At 44.8% G+C, this 24,468-nt stretch overlaps 1 protein-coding gene across 15 annotated transcripts in view; it reads left to right on the forward strand.

Moving 5' to 3' along the window:
* The window catches only part of LOC131109441 (receptor-type tyrosine-protein phosphatase F-like), a 185,117-nt gene that overhangs the window by 143,719 nt on the left and 16,930 nt on the right, over positions 1-24,468 (forward strand). For 10 of the 15 annotated variants that reach the window (XM_058061446.1, XM_058061454.1, XM_058061450.1 and 7 more), the window contains 9 exons: positions 1-233; positions 442-542; positions 1,954-2,207; positions 4,261-4,339; positions 5,836-6,069; positions 13,985-14,142; positions 17,775-17,887; positions 20,149-20,181; positions 21,953-22,050. The exon at positions 1-233 is cut by the window's left edge and continues 340 nt beyond it. In XM_058061446.1, the coding sequence (XP_057917429.1) occupies positions 1-233; positions 442-542; positions 1,954-2,207; positions 4,261-4,339; positions 5,836-6,069; positions 13,985-14,142; positions 17,775-17,887; positions 20,149-20,181; positions 21,953-22,050 (1,303 nt within the window). The remainder of the gene's footprint in view (positions 234-441; positions 543-1,953; positions 2,208-4,260; positions 4,340-5,835; positions 6,070-13,984; positions 14,143-17,774; positions 17,888-20,148; positions 20,182-21,952; positions 22,051-24,468) is intronic. The other 5 variants (XM_058061451.1, XM_058061461.1, XM_058061458.1 and 2 more) reach the window with 1 other exon arrangement.

The raw sequence follows: 24,468 nt of genomic DNA on the forward strand, positions 1-24,468 counted from the left end.
GTTGACGTGGGACCCCCCGCTGCTGGCCGAAAGGAACGGCAGGATCGTGTCCTACGTGGTGGTCTACAGGGACATCAACAGCCAGCAGAACAGCACCAACCGCACGGGCGACACCCGCATGACCATTCAGGGCCTCAACCCCGACACCACCTATGACATCAGGGTGCAGGCCTTCACCAGCAAGGGCGGGGGGCCCCTTAGTCCCAGCATCCAGAGCAGGACCATGTCTAATGGTACGTGATGACCGATCATCATCATCCACCACCTTGTCACATTTCTCCTGTTTTTTTCCCACGGTAATCGTGTTTTTATTTTTTTTATTTTTTATGTAATTTATGTAATCTAACCCCCCCCCCACCCGGCTGTGAAATGACGTCAAACGCTTTTGTCACAGCAGATGTTTGACTCCACAGGCTTAATGACGCCTTCTTTCTCACCCAGATTTCCCCACCTTGAATTTCGGCGTCAAAGCGGTCATGAAGACCTCGGTCCTCCTCACCTGGGACTTGCCTCCAAATTACAAGTCCCAAGTGCCTTTTAAGGTGAGTGGCAGCCATGAATGAATGCGTGAGTGAACCAAAAGCAACACAGAAATATAAAAATTATATTTTCAGAATAACTAATAATAATAGAAGTCTCAAGTTCTTGTTTTTTAATGCACAAGATTAGACACATGCAATCCACAAAATGATATGTAAATGTTACAAAAAAGTGGGCTAATAAATTGACAATAAAAGCACAAATACTGCAGATTTCAGAAAACAGATAACATACAAGAACCAATGAAGTCTGTAAAATTAAATAATTTTTTAAAAATCCAAAAATTGTGGCAACTATAATGATGAAAATGGTAATATTAATGATTATAATAATTGATGTAATAATAACAATAATAATGGTAATAATGATAAAGATTATAATGATAACAAGCAAAGCAATGAAGTCTGTAAAATTAAATAATTTTTAAAAATCCAAAAAATTGTTACAACTATAATGATGAAAATGCTAATATTAATGATTATATTAATGGTGCTAATAACAATAATAATGGCAATAATAATAAAGATTATAACAATAACAAGCAAAGCAATGAAGTCTGTAAAATTTAATAATTAAAAACAAATCCAAAAATTGTTACAACTATAATGATGAAAATGGTAATATTAATGATGATTATAGTAATGGAGATAATAATAACAATAATAGTGGTAATAATGATAAAGATTATAACAATAATGATAATAATGATAATAACAATAGTAAAATGATAAAAATAACAGGGGGAAAACAAGACTGTGGCATGAACATGATTATATCTTGCAAAAAGGGGTAGGCATTTATTAGCTTTTGCTTCAACCTACTCCTTTTCGGCTTGTGATCAGATGTAAATAATATAAATGTATAATGTAAATAATGGAAAGTTGTATTTTCATTGATGTAAGAAATGCACTGTAATGTTTCATATATTTGCCCAAATAAAATTAAAAAAACTATTTTTATTATTTATAATCATAATACACATTTTTCTTAATATTTCTCATATATCATTAGCATATTTTCGCATGAAGTGAAATGCTGTTGTGATTCTTCTTAGTTGTTTTTTTAAGAATTGCACCGCCGGCTGTTTAAAATACACTAGTGCCCGTATACGGCCCCCCCAGGGTTGCCCACCCCTGCAATAAAGCTTGCACTAAGAGGTAAATAAAGGCAAGAAATAGCAGCGGGTTGTTTTTAAGGTGTTTTAGAGTAAAAGCGGTCCGAGTGAAGCAGTAATTATACCAGGGTGCAACGCTAACAGCAGGTGGCGTTGAAATTACAAGGTGTAATAATCATCTGGTGTCAACCTTTGGAGGTTATTGGATGAGCGCACATGGGGGCCGGTGTGACGGGAAGGGATCGGAGGTGTCATATCGGACCGGGATGCGCTCGCTAACGTGCGTCTCCGCCTCCCAGATCCTGTACAACCAGCAGAGCGTGGAGGTGCAGGGCAACCTGAAGAGGAAGCTGATCACGCAGCTGCAGCCTGACACCGACTACTCCTTTGTGCTGACCAGCCGGGGCAACATCGCCGGGGGTCTGCAGCAGCAGGTGTCCATCCGCACCGCCCCCGACCTCATCAAGACCAAGCCCGTTTACACCACCCATCAGGCGCAGGGTGGCAAAATGACCATTGACCTGCCCAAAGTGCTCACCGCCACGCGTGTCAGGTAGGTAGACGGGACCGGAGTCGACTTGACAGCTGCTGGATGGCTGGCGGGGGGGTCGGGGGGGACGGCACAGCACAGCGCGGCGCTTGTGGGGGAGTGATGAGGAGGTTTTGTTATACTTCAGCTCCCCTCGACTTGACTGACTGTTGGATCACAAATAGCGAGAGGGGGAGGCAAACGCCTTCACTGTCAGCAGCTGACAGCGCTAAAAGTGCTTGAACACTGCAGCGGGGGGGCGAGGAAGAACTTTGAAGTTGCTGAGAAAATAAGAGGAGACAAGACAGCCCGGCGCTTTACACAAAGCTTCCAGACTTAATATACTGGTAGCCATGGCTGCGGTCCAGAAGCCCAACATCTGTACCGCAATCTCTTATTAGTTGGTACAAAAAGCAAAGCAATCTTTGGAAGTATGGAAATACAATCACGGTAATGCCTTGCCAATTTACACTTCACATTTCACCACTCCACGGGATTTCAAAATACTGCATATTAATAAATATTGATATTTTGTGGACGAATACGGCCTGTTAGCAGTGCAAAAACAGACATTTTTGAACAAATGCTAAGGGGACTGATAATGTGTGATGATGGAATTACGTCATTCCTGGGAACATTAATCTTTAATAACTGAAACAGTACGACGGCACAAACAATAATTTCATCTATACCAGGGGTGGGCAAACTACGGCCCGGGGGCCACATCCGGCCCGCCAAGTGTTTGAATACGGCCCGCCCAATTATTATATTATTATTCTAACTATTATGATTATTATATTATATTAATGCTAATTATTATATTAATTACATATAATAATATTGTTATATTTGCATATTTTACATAATAATAATATAATAATTATTATTTTAATTTTATTTTAATTATTATAATATTTTATTATTTTTAAAATATTTAAATATAAATATAAAATAATAAATAATAATAGCAGATTGCATGACAATTTTACAGATACAATAATACCAGGTGGACTGTTACGTGTAAAATATATAGTCTGCCCCCCCCCCCCCCCCCCCCCCCCCCGCCCCGGAAATTTTGTTATATCAATGCGGCCCGCGAATCAAAAAGTTTGCCCACCCCTGATCTATACAATAATCTGGAGACCAGGGTTCAATTCCACCCTCGGTCATCTCTGTGTGGAGTTTGCATGTTCTTCCCGTGCATGCGTGGGTTTTCTCCGGGTACTCCGGTTTCCTCCCACATTCCAAAAAAAAAAACATGCTAGGTTAATTCTTCCCGTGCATGAGTGGGTTTTCTCCGGGTACTCCGGTTTCCTCCCACATTCCAAAAAAAAACATGCTAGGTTAATTAGCCACTCCAAATTGTCCATAGGTATGAATGTGAGTGTGAATGGTTGTTTGTCTATATGTTCCCTGTGATTGGCTGGCTACCAGTCCAGGGTGGACGCCGCCTCTCGCCCCAAGACAGCTGGGATAGGCTCCAGCACCCCCCACGACCCTCGTGAAGTGGAAGAAAATGAACAATAATCTGGAATAATTCACAAACAAAGGTGGCTATAGGGGTGTTACTTCACGTCTAGAGGGCTCTAATGAAGTTAAAAACAGTATTCAGAGGTTTCTAAGCAGTTTTATGCTTTAAGAAGGCAGTTGCACGAGCTGTATTTGTTTGTCTATGTGTGTGTGTATATGTGAGAGTAATTACTTTTATTGTTTTATGAGTTCTTATCTTGACACGTTCTTGCAGGGTTAACTTCCAGGCACCTCCAGGACTTTGGGAGGGGGGGTCTCTGATCAGGGTCACTGTAACATTCCCTCTTTAGCGCATTCAAACACTTTGTATTGTCTAAGCAAATGGATATAAGGGTGATAACTAACACTATATTCATTCTATGTACATTTTATTCTAACAACTTGGTCATTATTCCCATCGGAAATCATGTAAATCCTTTCCATCCGTTCCCCCAAAATAGGACCCAAACATTGTGAGGGTACCCAGTCCCGCCAGTCAGCGTGCTGTTTTGCATTCAGGCTGCCTGCCTGTGATTTCATCTCAGCATCTGTGTGTGTGATTTGGCAGCTGGTACTACATCGGGGTGCTGCCCGTGTCCCAGTCGAGCCGGCGCTGGAAGAATCCAGACGAGATGGACTTGGATGAGGTGACTGCACGATTCACACGCCGGGCGGAAGGGGGGGTGGGGGGGGACAGGGCAGGAAGTGGCTCCTTGTTACCAATTACATCCACTCTCACGGGCGGGCGGGGTTGCTAATTTGACGGCGGCCATCTGCTGAATCGTCCGCCATCTTATTCCGAAACGGCAAATGGTATGAAGATGAAGTGCTGAGATGATGACTTTATGGCTCTTTGGTAAAGATATTCCATTTATGCGTGATGGCAGGCCTAATATTAATAAGATGGCACCATGCTCTGTTAGCGCGCTACGCGACGGGGCTCCCCGAGCCAGTAAACACCAACAGCCCACTCCCACTGACTCCCACTGACTCCCACTGAATTAATAAAGCCACATCTGCAGCGTAGCAGAAGACCAACGCAGCAGAAGACACGCCGCTGCATTGCCGCATGCCACCGCTTGTTCGTTCGCCAGGCTGCAGTCACGCCGGAGCTAATCGTCTCTCTTTTCTTCGCCCGTCCGCTTTGTTTACACGCGTCTTTTTTTTTTTTTTGTGGCGTCATCTGCTCTCGTTTGGTGTAACATATGGCGCGTTCTGCGGAGCGACTCGGTCGGCGATAAAAGCTTTGCTGTGCTCCGTAAGGCATAAATACACCTTGCAAGTAGTCTTAGTAGTACAGTTGGAGTATTCAGTATTCATTACCGTTGAATGAAAAGTCGTTTGAAGACCCCTTTAATTCATTGCACAAAATAAGATGAAAAATAAACAAATCAAGAATAAAGAAAATCAATCAATCAGTAATAAATATAATAATAATAATAATAAAACGGCAAATAATAAAAACTTAAGAAACCACATATAGTTGGTGGGTAGACAAATTATTTTTTTCACATTAAAATGAACAAAGCATTATTAGAGCCGTGTAGACATGACAAAACACAACTATAGTCATATTTATACTTTTTTTTTATTTACAACATATTGCGCAACTGCAGGGTCTTGAGACATATGCTAACTCGCAAACTAGAGAGCTAGCGACCTAAACGGTAGCCTCCAAGTTATTTCCTTTCAACTTAAATAGCCAAAAACTTACCACTTCCACACGGATAGGGAGGATAACTATTCACAGTTATTTAAGCTTTAACATGAACATTAATCAAACGTAATAATTAAACTTTTTTTAACATTAAACTTTCATATCAAGGCGGGGGTGTCCTGCGGGCCACATTTGGCCCGCGGGCCGCGTGTTTGAGACCAATGTTTTAGATGCTTTATTTTGTTCTGTAAACTCATGCTTGGATGAATTTGGCGTGGAAGAAACGTTAATAGTGCTACTGGATGGTACCTACAGCCGCATACATCACCGTCACATGACCACCCGTATCTTAGTCTTCTAACATCCCAAGATCGTATTGATCCCAGGCCTCATTGATTTTCAAACAAATGTTCCTCTGAATGAACGGACCAGATCAATTCCCCAGACGCTCTTTCTCCACTAACCAAGCTCCGATGTCGTTCACAGCTGGTGAAATCGAGCAAGGGTCCCGCCCTGAGGCGGCGTCGGCGGCGCAGCCACCTGGACTCGTCCAAGCCTTACATCGCCGCCAAGCTGCCGTCGCTGCCGCCCGCCTTCACCCTGGGCGACGAGAAGTGGTACGACGGCTTCTACAACAAGCCGCTCACCAGCCAGCAGGAGTACGTCTGCTTCGTCGTGGCCGAGCTGCGAGACGACGGCGCCGATGGTGCAGCAAATTATGTAAGACATTATATGTAAGACGCACACACCTGAGTCATGTGGAGATGATCATCAAATATCGTTTCTTCTTGTTAAAAAGCGATTGACGTGCATTATTAACCACAAACGGTGGCAATACGGTAGTATTCTACTCTGGTCACTAGGTGGCAGTAATGTTACGTTTACGAGCCTCGACAGGAAGTATGCCGTCAATGTTATAATCTGAGTTTATGTTAAGTCTTATTTACTATTTTCTATGACTATATTGGTTAAAACAAGTGTAAAATTTCTGGGGCCATATTTAGAGGGTATGCTGGAACCTATCCCAGCTGGTTTTGGGGGAGAGGCGGGGTACACCCTGGACCCTGGACCAAGCTGACTGCCCCCGTGCTGCCTTTTTAGAAGGTCGTAAACAGGTTTTCTCTCCCCTGCAAAAATATATCGTGATGAAGGAACCTACTTTACGGATATTCACTTATCATAGTGATAAACCATGACATAATCACGGTTTGGTGCGTAGATCAATTCCAAGGTCACTATCCGGGTGTACTTTGGCGACAGGAAGGTAGGAAATTTTTCCAAAGCGCGACGCCCCAACAAATGAATCCCGACTCCCAAAGCTTTGTGGCGTGGCTCCAGCCACTCCAACCCGAGGTTGCTGATGACATTTCTAACGGCGCGACAAGAAATAGTTTTTCAATTTCAAACCTAAAGCCTCTCCTGAACTCGCCAAATTAAAAGTGAATCATCCTCAGCCTCCCGCTCGGCGTTCCCATTCCCATTTCTTTGTCTGACAAACTATTTAAGTTTATCGCCCATCCCCAGGCTCTAACTACGCTGCTGCTAAAGCGTGTCCAGAATGGCGGCTGCTGAGCCAAATAGCGCTTGTTTTTATTGCCACTTAGCCTTTAATACAGCCGCCTCTAAAAGTCATTGCAGCTTGTCCCTGCTAAGCCCCCCCCGCCCCCCCCCATCAGGCCGCCGAGCCCCCTGAGATGCGGCTTTGCTCGCGTCCGCGCCAGCCGTCTTCGTACAAAGTCTCGGCTTTTTAAGTGGACACTTGTCCGAAAAGCGCAAAACACACGGGGCCCGGCTCTCGGTTCGGAGTAGACGAGACTCGGCGACCGCTTTGGGCTCCCGCACGGCCCCCGCATGCATATTGAGCACCCGGAAAGCAAATCCCAGACTTTTCACCTATTCCTATTCTCTTCTGGGGCTCTTTCTCTTTTATCTCCTCTTCCGCACTTTCTTTCTCTGGCATGAAGAAGAAGAGATTGATTAGCGCAGCCGGCGTTAAGAGGCAGACTCGGGGCCCGGTCACAGAGCCCAGGGACGGGCGGGCGGCCGCAAAGCAGGCCTGATTCCCTTGAAATGCTGCTTTAAATATCCCTAAGGCCTTCCTCCTCTGTAATCCCAGCTCTGAGAGCCGTGATGGAGGGCATAGTGGGCAGCCGTGATACACTTCACTCGGAAGGAGACGCTCACCCCCCCCCCCCCCCCCCCCCACACCCCCTTCTGCAAAACACTCTCCCTGCACCTGTCAGACACACTTGGCTGGACGTAATGGGATTCAATATTTGTCTCTTTCTGTGTGGGACTCTCTTGAACGCTGCAGCGTTTCCACCTTTCCTACCTCGACGCCGCTTTTAATCAGGCGTCGCTCACGAGCACTTAGCCGGCCGCTCGTTATTGACCCGACTCGTGTCTTATAGAAAAGCCAGCGCTTGGAAAAACATGGCGGCGGTGGGGGGGGGGGGGGGGCAAGACGTCGATATCGTGAGACAGTCAAGCCAAAGTTTTTGTATCGTACAATTTTCGCCGCCGGTGGCCACATGTTGACAAACGTTCACGCTCGCATTCATACCTACGGGAAAGTACCTGGGAAAATATGACAAATATGCTAATCACGTCCACGTTTGTGATATCACGTGAAGCCCCCGTTTGGTGCTTTTTCACACCGAACAAGAGGAAGGGAAGTGATTCCGTGTGGAACGCCGCTTTCCACATACGAGTGCACGCAGCTGGTGCAACCCCGCGTCATTTCTCGTAGCGGCGCCATATTTATTTCATTATATGCCAAGTCGTACTGGAACTGGCATAGAAAATTGCATTATTTTCACCTGGAAGAAATTAATATTTGTCCTGTCAGTGAACCATCAGTCCAAAGATGGCGTCAAAGTTGGAATTTCAAACATGGAATTTGCTTTTCTTGTTTGGAGATCGAGGAAGGATTTGTTAAAGGAACCTCGTACCCTGGTACGCTGATATGGATCAGCGTCTCTGTAGTCTTTGGACTAAAGATGAAACCTCCTGTTTTCCGGTTTCTCCACTAAATGTCTCCAAGTCAACCCATCCGGTTGAGGCAGACGTCCGCCCCTTCTGTTGAAGTGCTTCCTGGTGTGGTTTCGGTTGGTTCTCTGGTGTCATTTATGAGTGTGACCTTAATTGGTGCTGTATAAATACTGGAAATCCTAACCAGGAAGTTGGCTCCATTTCGCTTCAAGCGGGATCCTGCCCCCCCCGGACCTGGGGAGGCGACGAACAAGCCCTGCTGGACGTTAAGTGACTTCAGCGCACGCAGATCAAACACTTTAATAAACCTCCATCTTTCAACCGGCAATGCTCGGAGGCGAGGGAGGAAGGAAGGGAGGAAGGAAGAAAGGAAGGAAGGAAGGGTGAATGTGCCTTGACGTCGCCCCACAACCCGAGGCGGATAAACAAGCCCGGGGAAGTGTGAAATGGGATGATAGATGCCGCTGTGTATCAACAGTAATATTTAATGTGGGGGCGGGGGGGATGGAATAGAGTGAGATGTGCCGCAGACAGGAAGTGGGGGGGGGGCGATTGTTAAATGTTCGCTTCCTAACAAGATGCGTCTTTGTGGCGCTAATTCGACAAAACGATACCATTATGGATTTATCGGCCGATTTCTTCACGATTTTCAATGGAAATGGAGGCGGCATCGATGACATCACATCGCCATCTTCCTGCAGGCTTCCCCCCTGCGGCGGTCCCTCCAAGAATGGGGATGCTTGGTGTTGTACCAAAGTGCAGAATGACAGGGAGTAACTGGAGAACTAGATGGGGGTCATGACCCGGGGGGGGTCATCTGGGGAAAACATGAGGGCGCTCATCCATTGTACCCCAAAAGCTGACATGTACCCCACTATGATGCCTTATTGTTCCGACCACATTACTAAACCCAACGCCCGCTAAGTTGGGTGTCAAATTAGTTAGCCAAACATGGCGGCCATCAAGGGATTAATGTTCCATAAATCATAAACCACTTGTCAAATGTACAACATATACAGCTTTGATGATATCGGCGTAAGCTAGCATGCGTGCCAAAGCCTTTTAACCACGACACATAGGGGGCGCCACAAACGTTATTTACATAACAGCCATTCCCGCCTTCCAGCTCTGGCCCCTCCGCTGATGCCATAATGCTCCGATGAGGAGGAGAGTGTCGGCTTCCTTCCCGGGGGCGGGGGTATGACGGGGTATGACGGGGTATGTGTTTGTTTTTAGCGGTAGCATGCATACCCCTTGCGGCTTATTTCAACCGTTTTGGGAGAGACAAGAGGCTCGCAGGGTCAACAGCGAGTCGAAACCAATGTGCCTTATTTTTTGCTGTACGCAGCAGATTGAGAGCTCGGGGGACGGCGCTGCACAGCGGCGGCGGCGGCGGCGGAGGCTGCTGATTGCGGAGGGTTGTGTCGCCCACGGGGCAGATAGCAGACTGGATATATGTAGTGCAACGAGGAGAACATCTCTGCCTCTCATCCTCTCCTTTTGCTCTCTGCCATCTCTCATCACCTGCTCATCGGCAAACACGCCGCGGCTGCAGACTCTTGTGGAGGCTCACGGGAGCGGCGGGAAAAAGCTGGAGAAAAATCAACGTTGCACGCACGCCGCCGTCGAGGCTTGCATGCATTGCGTTTGTCTAAAAATACTGCGCTTTGCATCTATAAATAGCTCTAAACACTTTCTCCGTTCGAATTTCACACACTAAATTAATCATTTAAACAAATAGCTCTCACACCTCAAATGTTACCTGAACGAGCAAACAGGAAATAGTAGCGATAGAGATGAGGAAGGGTATGACGACTAGATTAATTAGTAATATCACAACTGAATATTTTTTTTTAAAAAACTCCCTCGCATGAAGAGTTAATAATAAAGTGTCCATTGGAGCCCCGTGTCCCCCTCATCATAACGCCTGGCCCTCCTCGGGGACACGCCCCGCAGTTTGAGAACCGCCCCCATACAGTCCCCAGACCACTTCATGACGGTGACACGTTGATTGCATTCGTGCCGCTGACTCCGATAGAAAAGTTTAGTCGACCCCAACTGCGGCCTCGTTGTTTACGAGCCGTGATGATGTAGGATGCGTAGACAACGATAACGAAATCTGCCAACGAGGTCCGAGAAGAAGGGTGGGAGGTTTCTGCGGAGCTGCGTGACTGAGCTTTTATCAGATTTCCGCGCCGTTCAAATGGATGAGCCCCAGTCCTTCGCCGTGACCGACAGACAAAAAGCTTCTTCTCCCTTAAAGCACAGCTGCAGTCATTTGTCACACCACGGGGGCGGGAATAAAGTTTTTTTTTTCCCAGGATCCTCTGCAGGAAGACATCCTGCAGCCTGTTCAGGCTCTGAAGTCGGAATAGGAAGCCATCTTGGGATTGTCCCGCCGCTGTGTCTTAGATAATGGCTAGCTTTGGACAGGAAAGAGTCAACGCTTGTTACGGCGCCTTGATTGGCGTGCGGTAGAACCCCATGGAGAACTGAAGCGGTGTCACGAGATCTCATCTCGCAAGATTCAAACGTGACAAGATTTCTCGTTTGGAGAAAATCTGACTCACGAGAACAGGCTAGCCCAGGGGTGGGCAAACTACGGCCCGGGGGCCACATCCGGCCCGCCAAGTGTTTGAATACGGCCCGCCCAATCTTTCAAAAGTATTTAATTTAAAGTCAACATACAACCTGGCATCATGGCCTGAGCCAACCTTTTGATGGTTGTATCAATTTCGTTGTTTGACATGGTCTGTTGTTTACAAAGTGCTCCTGAAAAAAGAGACACAAGCACATAATAATAATAAAAATTAAAATAATTATTAAATTATTATTATAACTATTATGATTATTATATTTATTATATTAATGCTAATTGTTATATTAATTATATATAATAATGTTATATTTGCATATTTTACATAATAATAATATAATAATAATTATTTTAATTTTATTGTAATTATTATAATATTTAATTATTTTTAAAATATTTTAATATAAATATAAAATAATAAATAATAATACCAGATTGCATGACAATTTTACAGATACAATAATACCAGGTGGACTGTTACGTGTAAAATATATAGTCTGCCCCCCCCCCCCCCCCCCCCCGGAAATTTTGTTATATCAATGCGGCCCGCGAGTCAAAAAGTTTGCCCACCCCTGGGCTAGCCGGAAATCAATCATCAACGGCATCGCTACTGCTAGGATGTGTGCACCATTTCAGTGCTTTACATACGCTACAAACCCTGCAATGCACCCTAACTTGGTGATCCCAACATCATCGACGGCATTGGAGTTGAGCAGCTCCGACGCCAAAGCAGAAACTGTAGCCATTCTATATCCGATCAAAGTTACTTAATATTACCGATCAAAACGCATTTCTGCACCCTTAATCGTGATACTATGTTACTATGAATGACCATCAACGTGGATAATGGCGGCACCGGTTCTGCTCACAGCAGGTGACCTACTACAGTGCACCACGGTGGCGGCCACAGCAGGTCTATGTTTTGGTTCTCCTGACCTCCGGGGCTGTGTAGAGGAGATGCGTGTTGACAATTTAGCAGCATGGTTGCTATATTTTATTCGGTAATTAAATACAAGCAGACTTAGCAGCTAATTGTTTATAATCATTTGTGGAATAATTAGATGAGCTTTACAGATGCCACATGTTGATATCAAATGGGAAACTTGCTTATGAAGCACGCATTGGCACCATCTGCTGGAGTGGAGGGGAACTACAGGTTGGACACAATGACATCATCATTTTGTCACGCACATTTTTCCCGCCGGTTCTCCACCAAGGAGCCGAGATAAGCAAAGTATGGAAGACGGAGCGAAGCAGCAGCCGCACTCTTGCAGCTCATCTCCGTTTATCTTTCCAATTAATATCTGCCTTTGTGCCCAAGAGCGGGCGGCTGTGCCGCTAATGATCCGGATTACCACCAACCCGCCCGTCCGCCCGCCCCTTTACGTCGCACGCTGGGCCCCCGATTCCCCACGAGGACGGCGATCTGTCACCCGTGGACCTCCCTCTCCTCTCGTCTCGTCTCCGCTCCTCCAAACTGCATCGTTGTGCAGCGAGGAGCACGCTGAGCTCTAATGACAACACGCTTTGCCGTTCTCTCTTCCTCGTCTTCATCTGTCACGTCGCTCTCCCGTGGTTCCATTTCATTTTTTTTTTCCCAGACGCCATAAACGCCTCGCCTCAGACTCACACCTCCTCCTCTTTCTTCTTCTTCACTGTCATTTGAAGATGAAGGAGCGAGGGAGATGTCTCATTTACAACCAAGGTGGAAGCGCACCCCTCGCCGTCACCCCCCCCAACACCCACGGCCCCGCCCCGCACCGACCCCCCTCGTCAGTCACGGCGTGCACATTAATGAAGAAGAGATGAGTCCTCTGCCGTGCCCCCATTTATCTGAGCGGGCCTGGGGAAGGTTCCTTCCTTCTCCGCCATCCTTTGCCCCCCCCCCCCCCCCCCCCCCACCACCACCACCACCTTTCTCGGTCTCGTCACGTTTCGACCCTGGCTGACATGATGCTGCCGTGGTCTTTGGGACTAACAAACACCTGGGGCAGACCTGGTTCCTACGCTTGGGAGTTTGGCGGTTCCTAGTTCCTAACAGTTCCTAACAGTTCCTAGACCCACGAATGAAAAGCATAACATCACTATATAGGATAATTCATATGTTGTTGATATTGCGTACAGTAATCCCTCATTTATCACAGTTAATTACTCCCAGACTCGACCGTGATAAGTGAATTTCTGCTTTATTATTCCTCCTTATAAATGGAATATTTTGGTAGTTAGGGCATAAAAGACCATCTAAATATGGATTTTAATATTATTACAGTCCTCTAGACACCCCTATAGTCACGTTTACACACCTATTACCCAATATACGTACAGTAATCCCTCATTTATCACAGTTAATTACTCCCAGACTCAACAGTGATAAGTGAATTTCTGCAAAGTTTATCAGGATTCCTCCTTATAAATGAAATATTTTGGTAGTTTGTGCATAAAAGACCATCTAAATATGGATTTTAATATTATTATAGTCCTCTAGACACCCCTATAGTCACCTTTACACACCTATTACCCAATATAAGTACAGTAATCCCTCATTTATCACAGTTAATTACTCCCAGACTCAACAGTGATAAGTGAATTTCTGCAAAGTTTATAAGGATTCCTCCTTATAAATGAAATATTTTGGTAGTTAGGGCATATAAGACCATCTAAATATGGATTTTAATATTATTACAGTCCTCTCGACATCATAAATAAGACATTCGTAGACTCATACATTCAATGTGAGTGTGAATGGTTGTTTGTCTATATGTGCCCTGTGATTGGCTGGCCACCAGTCCAGGGTGGACCCCGCCTCTTGGCCAAAGTCAGCTGGGATATAAGAGAGTATGAGCGGTATAGAAAATGAGAATGGATAATAATAGACTCATATCAATGATATCAAACATGATATCAATGTGGAGAGTTTCTTTTTAACTTCCTGTTTCTGTACCGTTTGTATGAAAGTCACGCTAGTCCTACTGTCGTTTACGATCAAATCGCCACTGTTGTTCAAAAGTGTCTAACTCATGCCCCCCCCCCCTCTCCTCACACACACAGATGACGTATTCGGCTAGTCCCTATTCGGACCTGATCCAGGTCACCACCCAGTCTCTGGCTCAGGGGCCGGAGCAAACCGAAATGCTGTGGGTGATGGGCCCCGTGTTTGCTGTCGTCCTCATCATCAGCATCGTCATCGCCATCCTGCTCTTCAAGAAGTACGTTGGATTCTTTCTATTATTGGTTGCAGTATTGTGAACAGCGCCGTTTTTCTGTCCAGTCTCATCACACTGGTCTTATTTAAAATGAAACTATTCAAAATGTATTCCATTTTTTAGGAAGCTGTGATCCTTTTTATTCCCTGTGGCATTGTGCCAATAGGCGTGTGAGAGGAATAATGACATGGCAGATTTTTTGTGATTGCTACCTGGCGCATTTGCCAAATGCTGATGAGGTTCTTGTATGCCAGGGGTCGGGAACCTTTTTGGCTAAGAGAGCCATGAAGGCCAGATATTTTAAAATGTGTATCTGTGAGAGCCATATACATTTTTTTAAACATTGAATGCAATAAAATGTGTGCATTTTTATGTAAGACCAACAGTTTTAGATATAATGGGCTCTAATTACGTAGACCAGGCACACTACCCCACGCCAATGGGGTGTGGCCAGCACACTTTCGTGAGCAGCGCAGTGTCCAATAATAAATCAAATACTTGCTGCCATTAATACAACTTCTGCTGCTGCATGGTTTTGCACCGTACTCCGTACACGTATTTCATTCTTTTGGCCATCTTTGCCAGAAGGCTTGGTTCTGCAGCTTTAGCTAGGTGACTATTTGACTAAAGGAGGAAAGTTTGCATTTACATGTTTTTTTGACATCTCAATGACCGAGGTAGACTACCGCATTACCCAGTAATAATCGAGTTTTGGTGTTTGACCTGGAAAATATCATCAGGAAAGATGGATATGGTTGGCCGTATTGCAGTAGAAAAGAGATGGACGAATTAAAATGCATAAGAAAGTTGTTGATTATTTTTAACAGTCATTTCTGTGATGTTTACTTTAAAATGTTAGCAAAAAGAAATTTTTATTGTGGTAAGAAACGCTTGAGAGCCAGATACAGTCATCAAAAGAGCCCTACCTGGCTCCCGAGCCATAGGTTCCCTACCTCTGTTGTATGCTGTAATTCCATATGAGTTGCTTAAATAATTGCCTATACCCCCCCACCCCCTTTTTTCCGCCTAATATGAACGCAGCAAACAGGAAAGGTGGGTACTGTCACTCATCATCCGTCATGTCCTGTCCATTCGTGTTGTGATATTAGCGCTGTGGTTAGCGGGTCTGCTTCCTCTCCCCCATGCATTAAATGCGACAAATCGACAAACCTCCCCCAGGAGAGAACAAATTGGTGCTTTAGGTTTGGTCAGACTCGAGAAGCAGCAGACTCCCCCACAGGTCAAAGGGAGTCCCGGGTCCCGGGGAGGTATCGATGCATTGCAGGGAGAGTTGGGGGGGCGGGCTACCTTTTGCATGTTCCTCACGTGGTGACCGTGTTTCTCATCACATCGTCATGTCCGCCATGCTGCGTTTCATTATCTGTCCGGTGTCAGCATGCAACCTCATGACCGCCCTCCCTCCTGAGTGAATATATGCCAAGGCAGCACATGCAGAGGAATGCCCCATTGTGAAGTAAATGCCAGGCCGGGCGGCAGAAAGAAATGTTCCCATCTTTGAAGCTGACATTTTCCACAGAGACCTCCGTCCCGTCCCCCCCGTTTTTAGCAGGATTCTTAACAAAGGGCACCACATAAAACATGGCTTCCACTGCACACATATATACAGTACAAAAAGTTTGTTTTTAGCCTTTTGGGGTCTTTATAAATCAGTGTTTTTTTTTGCAAAACTAACTGATTTTCACCCAAAAAAATGAGAAAATGGGCTCAAGAAGAACGGTGACTGACGGCCATTTTTTTGTTTTAGTGCCACCTCAAACATCGGAACCGTTTTTTTACGTCTATGGAGTTTATTACCATTGTCAACGACAACAACGACACTGCCATAATCAACGGCACCCCTTTTTTTCCACGGTGGCGACAGATCCACAGCCAGACGTCATTGATTAAAGTGTCGTGTCGATCGAATCCTGATTGACAGCTGTGGAGCACACATGCCCAAGTCATGGAAACCCGGACACGGGCTGGCTCAAATCATACATTGGCCGTCACGCCGCGAGCATTAGGATAAGCCCCTGTCATATAACATAACAGGTGGCGCCGAGCCCCGGTACCACGGTTGGAGTTCATGCCACCACCAGCTGCACGTCCTCTCTGCACATCAGGCGGCAGCAGAAGGCCTAAAAGCCAGGGCTTGCCACTTGCAAATGGAGCGCAATGAGATGTGAAATTTCCACAGCGCCCCCCCCTCATGCTGCCCTCCTTCCTGTGTCCCCCTTGCAGTCAGAGGGCTCGTATGTGTGTGCACACCAACAGATGCCGGCTGCCTGAACTTTGTAATACATGCGGTCTGTTTCCTCCGTCCACCTGACAGACAACGTTAAGCATGACTGAGCTGAGCTCCGATTGGCTGCCGAGCCCGGCCCGGCCAATCGGGCAGGTGCTGCAGAACCGGTCTTAATTACCCCGATGTTGTGCCACCCAGCTGATGAGCTAATTACAGCAGCCGCCTGTTTTCCTCTCAATCTGGAAAGCCAGTATCCACAAACGTGTTGTTGGCTCGCACAAACACACAACTGAGAAAATCACACATTCAATCCCTGCACACACACACACACACACATATGCACAAATACACACACACACATACACATTCCCACACAGCAGCTGTCATGTAGCCAGCAACAAACAAATCAACCCTGAGACCACACCAGGAAAATGATGGACTGTCTGGCAGATCAACACGTGTGAGACTAATAAGGGTGTCCCCGGTACTTCCAACTGGTTCTTGTCACAAGGAGTAAGAAGACCTTAGAGTCGGTCCAGCAAGATCAGTCAGGAACAGATAACACCAAACACTAGTCAAGAAAGAAATTTAGTCAAAGAACAGATTACCCTTGGACTAAAGTTTAATCAACCCGCCATCAAGATCACCCATGAACAGACCATTTCAGGGAGTGAAGAACTGAGGTCCAGCTGAGAGGATCAGTCAAAAACAGATCCCTAAACTAAAATCCTTCCAGGAACATCCGCCATTACAGATCCTCGCAGGAAGTTCAAACACTGAATTATCCAGAAGGACCCCCGAGTTATGTCAGATACCAAACCATCCTGGACTGGACGTACTGTGAAAAACAGCTTCTGGTTGGAAGTCCAGTGAAACTATAATCCATCCAGGAAGATCAGTCAAGAAGAGGTTGTTCTCTGAAGTTAAATACAACATAGACCCTAAATTTGTATTCGAGAGCAGGTCCTGAAAGCCAGGATGACCAATCACTAACAGATCCTCACAGAAAGTTCAGTCGCAGATTTATCTTTGAGTATAGACCCTTACAGGAAGTTCAATGACAGTCCAACCAGTCCAATTCTGATCCCTCCTAGACTGTAGTCAAGAACAGATGCTTGTATATCAAACCAACGTGAAAGTTCCTTAAAGAGCAGATCAGGTTGGCACTGATCTATCCAGGAGGTCTCATCACCAACCTTTATTTATTTCATGGAAGTTCCCGTGTTTAATGTTTGCTAAAAGAGTATCCCTACCATTTCCTAGAAAACTGTCAGCGTCTCTGAATCATCTTGTCACTTACAGTTAATTTGACGAATCAGTGTGTCATCCTCACAGCGGGACGCCATTAACGCCATGTTGTTGATGTTGTTGTTTGTGTTTATCTCCTCAGGAAGCGGGCATCACCGCTGCCCAAGGACGAGCAGTCTGGCGGGGTGAAGGACTCCCTGCTGGCCAACTCCTCCGACCCCGTGGAGATGAGACGACTCAACTACCAGACGCCAGGTAGTAAACACAGCGGTGCTCTGTAATCGACATATGGTCACGTGGAGGTGTCAACTGGAAACGTGGATGTTTGTGGATCACTGTGCTCAATTGACTTAGGCGAGCGAAGTGAGGACGTACTCGCGGTGGGATGTCGGGTTATGTTCATGTGTCGGCTGGATGTCAACGTTGAACCGCGGTCGCGGTTGAAGCGAGTGATCGCAGGTTCTTAATGAAAACCATAATAGAACTAAAACACAGTTTTAAAAATACAGTTTTGGTACTCTGTATTCCAAAGGGTCTGTGGACAACCCAATCGTATGAAAACGAAAATCCCGTAAAATCACTTATGAATGAATTCCTGACACCCAAAACATGAACAAGTCAACTGAACGAGTCATGCCAGTCAACGTATTCCGGTATTGTCAGCTTGTCATTTCGGTTCGGGGTGGTGTTCTGTTCGTCATCGTTTTCAGAAAGCAGCCACAGCAACAAGCTAGTGTTTTTGGATTTTCCTACTTATACTTAAAAATACATTTCCAGGACACCCAGAACGGCGTTTCGGCCTCGATGATAAAAACCCTTTGCTGCTTGTGACCCAAAAACATTTACGTGTGAACAACCTCTAAGACTGGAAATAATTGACAACCACTGGGCTTACGCTGGTAGTGTGAGCCTCCTGCCACCTCCTACTCCCTCCATCAGCTCCTTTCATCCCCCCCCACCCCAAGTGGTAATGAGTCCTGCTGCCTCTGATGTCAAGGTGAGGTCGGTGCAGGGAACAATGGAGCTGAGAGAAAATGTCAACACTACAACAGGAATGCTCATGCGCGATTGTGTGTATATGTGTGTATATGTGTGTGTGTGTGTGTGTGTGTACATTCCTTTCGCCGGTTATTAGAGTGAACACACACATTCTCTTTGAACCCCTGCAGAGGAATTAAGCAGCGCTGCCTCTCCAACAGATCCCTGTTCCGCCTTCCTCCCTCGCCGCCGTTTTTTCCCCTTCTGTCTCGCATTTCCCTCGTAGTATCATCTCGTTTTTTGCTCTTTGATGCCCCCTGTCTTTCATTTATCTCTGCCTCCAAAAATGAAATATTCACAAAGACCTGAAGCTATCTAACAAGGCCGAACTCTGTAGGATGCCATTTACTCGCCTCCCTCTGCTCTTCTATTTTTTTTTTTTTGTGTGTTGATTGTCCAGCAGCAGGTGAACGTTCCTGCACTGATTGTGATTGTGGTTAAGTGGACCAGCACGATTGCAGCGCCCGCGTCTTTCAACAAGTTGGTTTGTTTTGTCTCGGTTGTATGCCCGCCGCTACTCCGGTAAAGAGCTCGAAGGTGCTTTCAGTCAGAATTAGTTGATGGCTTGGCTTTCTTTTCACGTGGACAAAAATAGACAGCAGGTGCCCGACAACGCACACGGGAATCATTCATGTGCAGATGGTGACAAGATTTGCAGGAAAGCTAATAAAAAAAAAAGTGCAAACCTTTCTTCTTTCTGGGCGTCCAGATCGTTCGACGCAATTTGGCAAAATAAGGTCCGGACCTTCACTGTGGGAAAAAAAAAAAAGGCATAAACGGACCTTACTCAATTTTCATTAGACTCAAACCTTAGCTTTGACAGCGTACTTCCTGGTGGCTGTTGTGTCACCAAGGTAATGTTACTGACCTCTGGAGACCAGTGTATGGTGCTACTGTGTTGCCGCTGTGTGTAATTATGTATTATTTCACTAATAAGTTCAGTCAAACCACCAAACCACCATACGAAAATCAGCGTTTTTTTCGTTTACAAACAGGATGGAGCAAAATTGGCCATTGTCGATAAACGTAAACGTTGTTAGCCGCTCAGTTGTGAATCCATTCCAGACATCCGAAATACATTCTATAAAGAATAATTTTAATTTGAGGATAACCGAGGCAACATTTTGGCGAAAAAATTAATTCTCAATTTTTCGTGCGATTACGTCCTTATTAATAGTCGATTATTCTGGTTGGATCCAATTGACGTCATCCTGTTAAGAGTTGGTTTCCTCGTCCGTCCACTTGGTTCAATTACCGATTCCACTCTCGATCTGGACAGACAAACAGCGCCGATGGAGGGAACGTGAACTTGAGTTTGATTCCAGTGAATGAAAGGGTTCAAGTGTGAGACCCGGTTCAAATCACAAGCCAACTTGTTAGTCGGAAACATCCCTCGTTAACAGTTCTCTTGGGTGCACTCCAAAGGAAAAGGTAGTTCTGACCCTCAGTCTTCTTCCTTGCTTCCTGCCTCTCCACAGGTCCCAGCTCTCACCACTGCCCCAACACGCCAAGTTAGTCCGCTACCTCGTCTGAAGCCACGACCCCACTAAAGCGGTACAGTTTAGCTCAGATGGCCACAGATTGGAACGATAAAGTTCATGGCATCCAGAACTCGACATGGTCCAACATGAGAAAAGGAAAAAAACTCAACTGAACCGAACTGTACCGCTTGGTGGAAACAGGCTTACTGTGTGTCCCCCCCCCCCCCCCCTCAATCTCAACCCGCTTACTCGCTTGATTCCATTCTGTGACATCACAATCCCACCCGGCGTTTCAAGGATGCAGGAACGTCCTCTCCGGACTTCACGGCCGGTTGAGCAATGTGGACCGTTCCATCTGTTCTACATTCTATCGGTCTTCACCCTCCATTTCTTCCTCACCCGCTGTAACATGAAAAGAGATGTCTGACCACGGACTCAAACACTGGCGTTAATGCGGGGCTCTTAATTGGATTCATTGCTCTGGTAACGGGAATGGTTTAATTTCATTTGAACATGCATCAGATTCCAATTGAGTGCATCCCATAATCAGTTCCCAGTTCCACATGTCCAAAAGGAGTAGGAAGAAGCAAAGCTGATTAAATCCTACCCCTCCATCTGGTACTTTTACAATCAGTAACTGTTACATTTGTTCACTTCCTGCTTTCCTAATATAGTTTAAGTTTTTTTTATATATTTTTTTATTTTATTTTTATATTTTATTATATTATTATATTACATATATTATTATATTATTTTTATTGTTTTATTTTAATATTTTTTATTTTTATTAATTTTTTTTATTTTATTTTTGTCCCGTACCGAAGTACTCGGTGATATGAGCATCCAATGCCATAATGTGTACCATAGTAAGTGTCAATATAGTGATATAAATAGCACATCATGACTGGTTCAAGACTCTTGAATCAAAGATCTGGACTCACTAAGACAGAAGCAGAGATAAACAGCATCCTGCAAGGAGATCCGTAGCGATATCGGCATTGTGGCAATCCCATCCTGGTGTAATGGTAAAGGGAATTGGCTAAACGGTGTGGTCTCACTATTACATTTATGTGACATTTTACCAGTAAGAGCATAATTTTAACCAGCAAAAGTATTGTAGCATCATCCACTGTGGGGCTGTGATTTGTCTCCGGATCTCTTGGATCCGTGTGGAAAAGAGGCGGATACATCCTTGCTGGAATGGGCTGTGTGAAAGGTGCAGAGAGAAGGATGAACTTTTGGGCTGCAGTTCCGATGCTGTCTATTTTAGGCCGAGATCAAAGACACAAGGGTGGGAATATGCGCTAACAGATTAGCAAGAAATCAGCCAATAACCCAGCAATGAGAAAACAGGCCGGGGGGTGTGGGGGGGGGGGGGGGGCTCAGGGGGCTGCAGGGTTGTTTGAAAGTAATCCAGGCCAAGTCTATTGTAAGGAGAGATATTTTCAAAGAAATGACTTCTGGCGGGTGACCAGTCACTACACCCCCACCCCCCCCCCCCCCACATACCCCCCCTGTGAAATAAGATTGTGTTGTTAAGACTTGTGGGTTCTCGCTCTGATCCCATCTCTCTTTTGCCAGAGCGTCACTCGGCCTCCAGCTTATTTCCACAGGAACATGCCCCCCTTGTCCGCCCCGTCCCACCCCACACCTCACCTCACATGGCATGACCACATCACCAAATGTCGGCCTCATGGTCCCGCCGAGTGTCACTCATTGTGCATGGTCGTGATCGCTGACGTTTTTTTTTTTATTTTGTGACATTCAGTGTCCTGACCACTCGTCCGGTTTCTCCCCCCAGGAATGCGAGAGCATCCGCCCATCCCCGTGGTGGACTTGGCCGACCACATCGAGCGACTCAAGGCCAACGACGGCCTGCGCTTCTCCCAGGAGTACGAGGTAAGAACCCACCACTAATGAATGCCCTTGACTGTGCCCTTTTTTTGTGCGCCCACACACGCCATAAAAAGTCGAATCCGGCGCTGGGTGGCGCGTCTCCACACCGACACGCCATCAGACACGAGGAAACCATGGCTTCCTTGAACGGCAGCATCCTGGCAGGCGCTAGGAAGAGCAAAGTGGCCTTCCTGTGATGCAACACAGCAAAGGCTTTACCTCTCGTGTTCCTCCAAAAAAGGGCAAATTAGCATTTAAAGTGGCACATTGGTTTGTGGAGTTAAGCAAGGCCAGGTGGAAACGAGGGAAAAAACACTCACTCAGTGCTAGTTCAGATGCAGTTTCAGGTGGAATTGATTGATGGAATGAAGTAATAATGCAGATAAACAAACGGGTGTGCCGTTTCATTTAATTCCTCGCTACTTGGATTCAATCAAAGTCCAAATCAAACATTTCATACCAAGATTCTTGTTCATTTGTTCAGATTTGGAAACCCGGCAAACTTCATTTGTTCCAGGGTCAAACTGTCGCCGTCATAAACATCTTTAAAGGTCATACAAGTGTAAAAATAAGTTAAAAAAAAAGGAAGAACTTAGTAAGAAGTTAGTCTGAAGTTAGTAAGAGGTTTGTAAAATGTTAGTAAGAAGTTTGTAAGAAGTTAGTAAGACGTTTGTAAGAAGTTAGTAAGAGGTTTGTAAGAAGTTAGTAAGAAGTTTGTAAGAAGTTAGTAAGAGGTTTGTAAGAAGTTAGTAAGAGGTTTGTAAGAAGTTAGTAAGAGGTTTGTAAGAAGTTAGTAAGAAGTTTGTAAGAAGTTAGTAAGAGGTTTGTAAGAAGTTAGTAAGAGGTTTGTAAGAAGTTAGTAAGAGGTTTGTAAGAAGTTACTAAGAGGTTTGTAAGAAGTTAGTAAGAGGTTTGTAAGAAGTTAGTAAGAGGTTTGTAAAAAGTTAGTAAGAGGTTTGTAAGAAGTTAGTAAGAGGTTTGTAAGAAGTTAGTAAGAGGTTTGTAATAAGTTAGTAAGAAGTTTGTAAGAAGTTAGTAAGAAGTTTGTAAGAAGTTAGTAAGAAGTTTGTAAGAAGTTAGTAAGAGGTTTGTAATAAGTTAGTAAGAGGTTTGTAAGAAGTTAGTAAGAAGTTTGTAAGAAGTTAGTAAGAGGTTTGTAAGAAGTTAGTAAGAGGTTTGTAAGAAGTTAGTAAGAAGTTTGTAAGAAGTTAGTAAGAAGTTTGTAAGAAGTTAGTAAGAGGTTTGTAAGAAGTTAGTAAGAAGTTTGTAAGAAGTTAGTAAGAGGTTTGTAAGAAGTTAGTAAGAAGTTTGTAAGAAGTTAGTAAGAAGTTTGTAAGAAGTTAGTAAGAGGTTTGTAAGAAGTTAGTAAGAGGTTTGTAAGAAGTTAGTAAGAAGTTTGTAAGAAGTTAGTAAGAAGTTTGTAAGAAGTTAGTAAGAGGTTTGTAAGAAGTTAGTAAGAAGTTTGTAAGAAGTTAGTAAGAGGTTTGTAAGAAGTTAGTAAGAGGTTTGTAAGAAGTTAGTAAGAGGTTTGTAAGAAGTTAGTAAGAGGTTTGTAAGAAGTTAGTAAGAGGTTTGTAAAAAGTTAGTAAGAAGTTTGTAAGAAGTTAGTAAGAAGTTTGTAAGAAGTTAGTAAGAAGTTTGTAAGAGGTTTGTAAGAAGTTAGTAAGAAGTTAGTAAGAAGTTAGTCTGCAGTTAGTAAGAGGTTTGTAAGAAGTTAGTAAGAAGTTTGTAAGAAGTTAGTAAGAAGTTTGTAAGAAGTTAGTAAGAAGTTTGTAAGAAGTTAGTAAGAGGTTTGTAAGACGTTAGTAAGAGGTTTGTAAGAAGTTAGTAAGAACTTCGTAAGTCGTTTGTAAGAAGTCAGTATGAAGTTAGTAAGAACTTAGTATGAAGATGGACAAAATGTGATTAACTGACTAAATTTTTTAATCTGTTTACAAATTATATGTGTGTGGGGGGCGGTGATATCCATATTAATTTATTTACTTATATAATGAAATACAATTGGATAAAATAGCATTGCCCAATATGAAATGACACACTATATTATGATATATATCTTATTATATTGTATGATAAACTTGCATGTCACTAATTCCAGTGAATGATACAGTAGCGGTCGCCGTGGTAGTAAATAACCAGCATGACTGCGTCATGTGGCCTCCCAGCATGCAGTGTTAGCATAAACGACCACGTGGCGAGCGGCCCATCGCTGCTTCCTTCCTCTCCTGCAAGTCATTCCAAGCCAGGGAAGACCACCTCCATGGCCCAGCAGATGGTCACCCAACTGCAGCAGCTTGTGGCACTTTGTCACCGGCCACGTTTGCCCTTTGCTAGCGTCACGCCTCGGGGACCGTTTAGACCGATTTGTAGTCAAAACTGGCTTTAAACGTGTTGTTTTGGTGTTTGGTGTTGTCCTGACAT

Source organism: Doryrhamphus excisus, chromosome 22 (assembly GCF_030265055.1).
Source record: "Doryrhamphus excisus isolate RoL2022-K1 chromosome 22, RoL_Dexc_1.0, whole genome shotgun sequence".
NCBI classification, from domain to species: Eukaryota; Metazoa; Chordata; class Actinopteri; order Syngnathiformes; family Syngnathidae; genus Doryrhamphus; species Doryrhamphus excisus.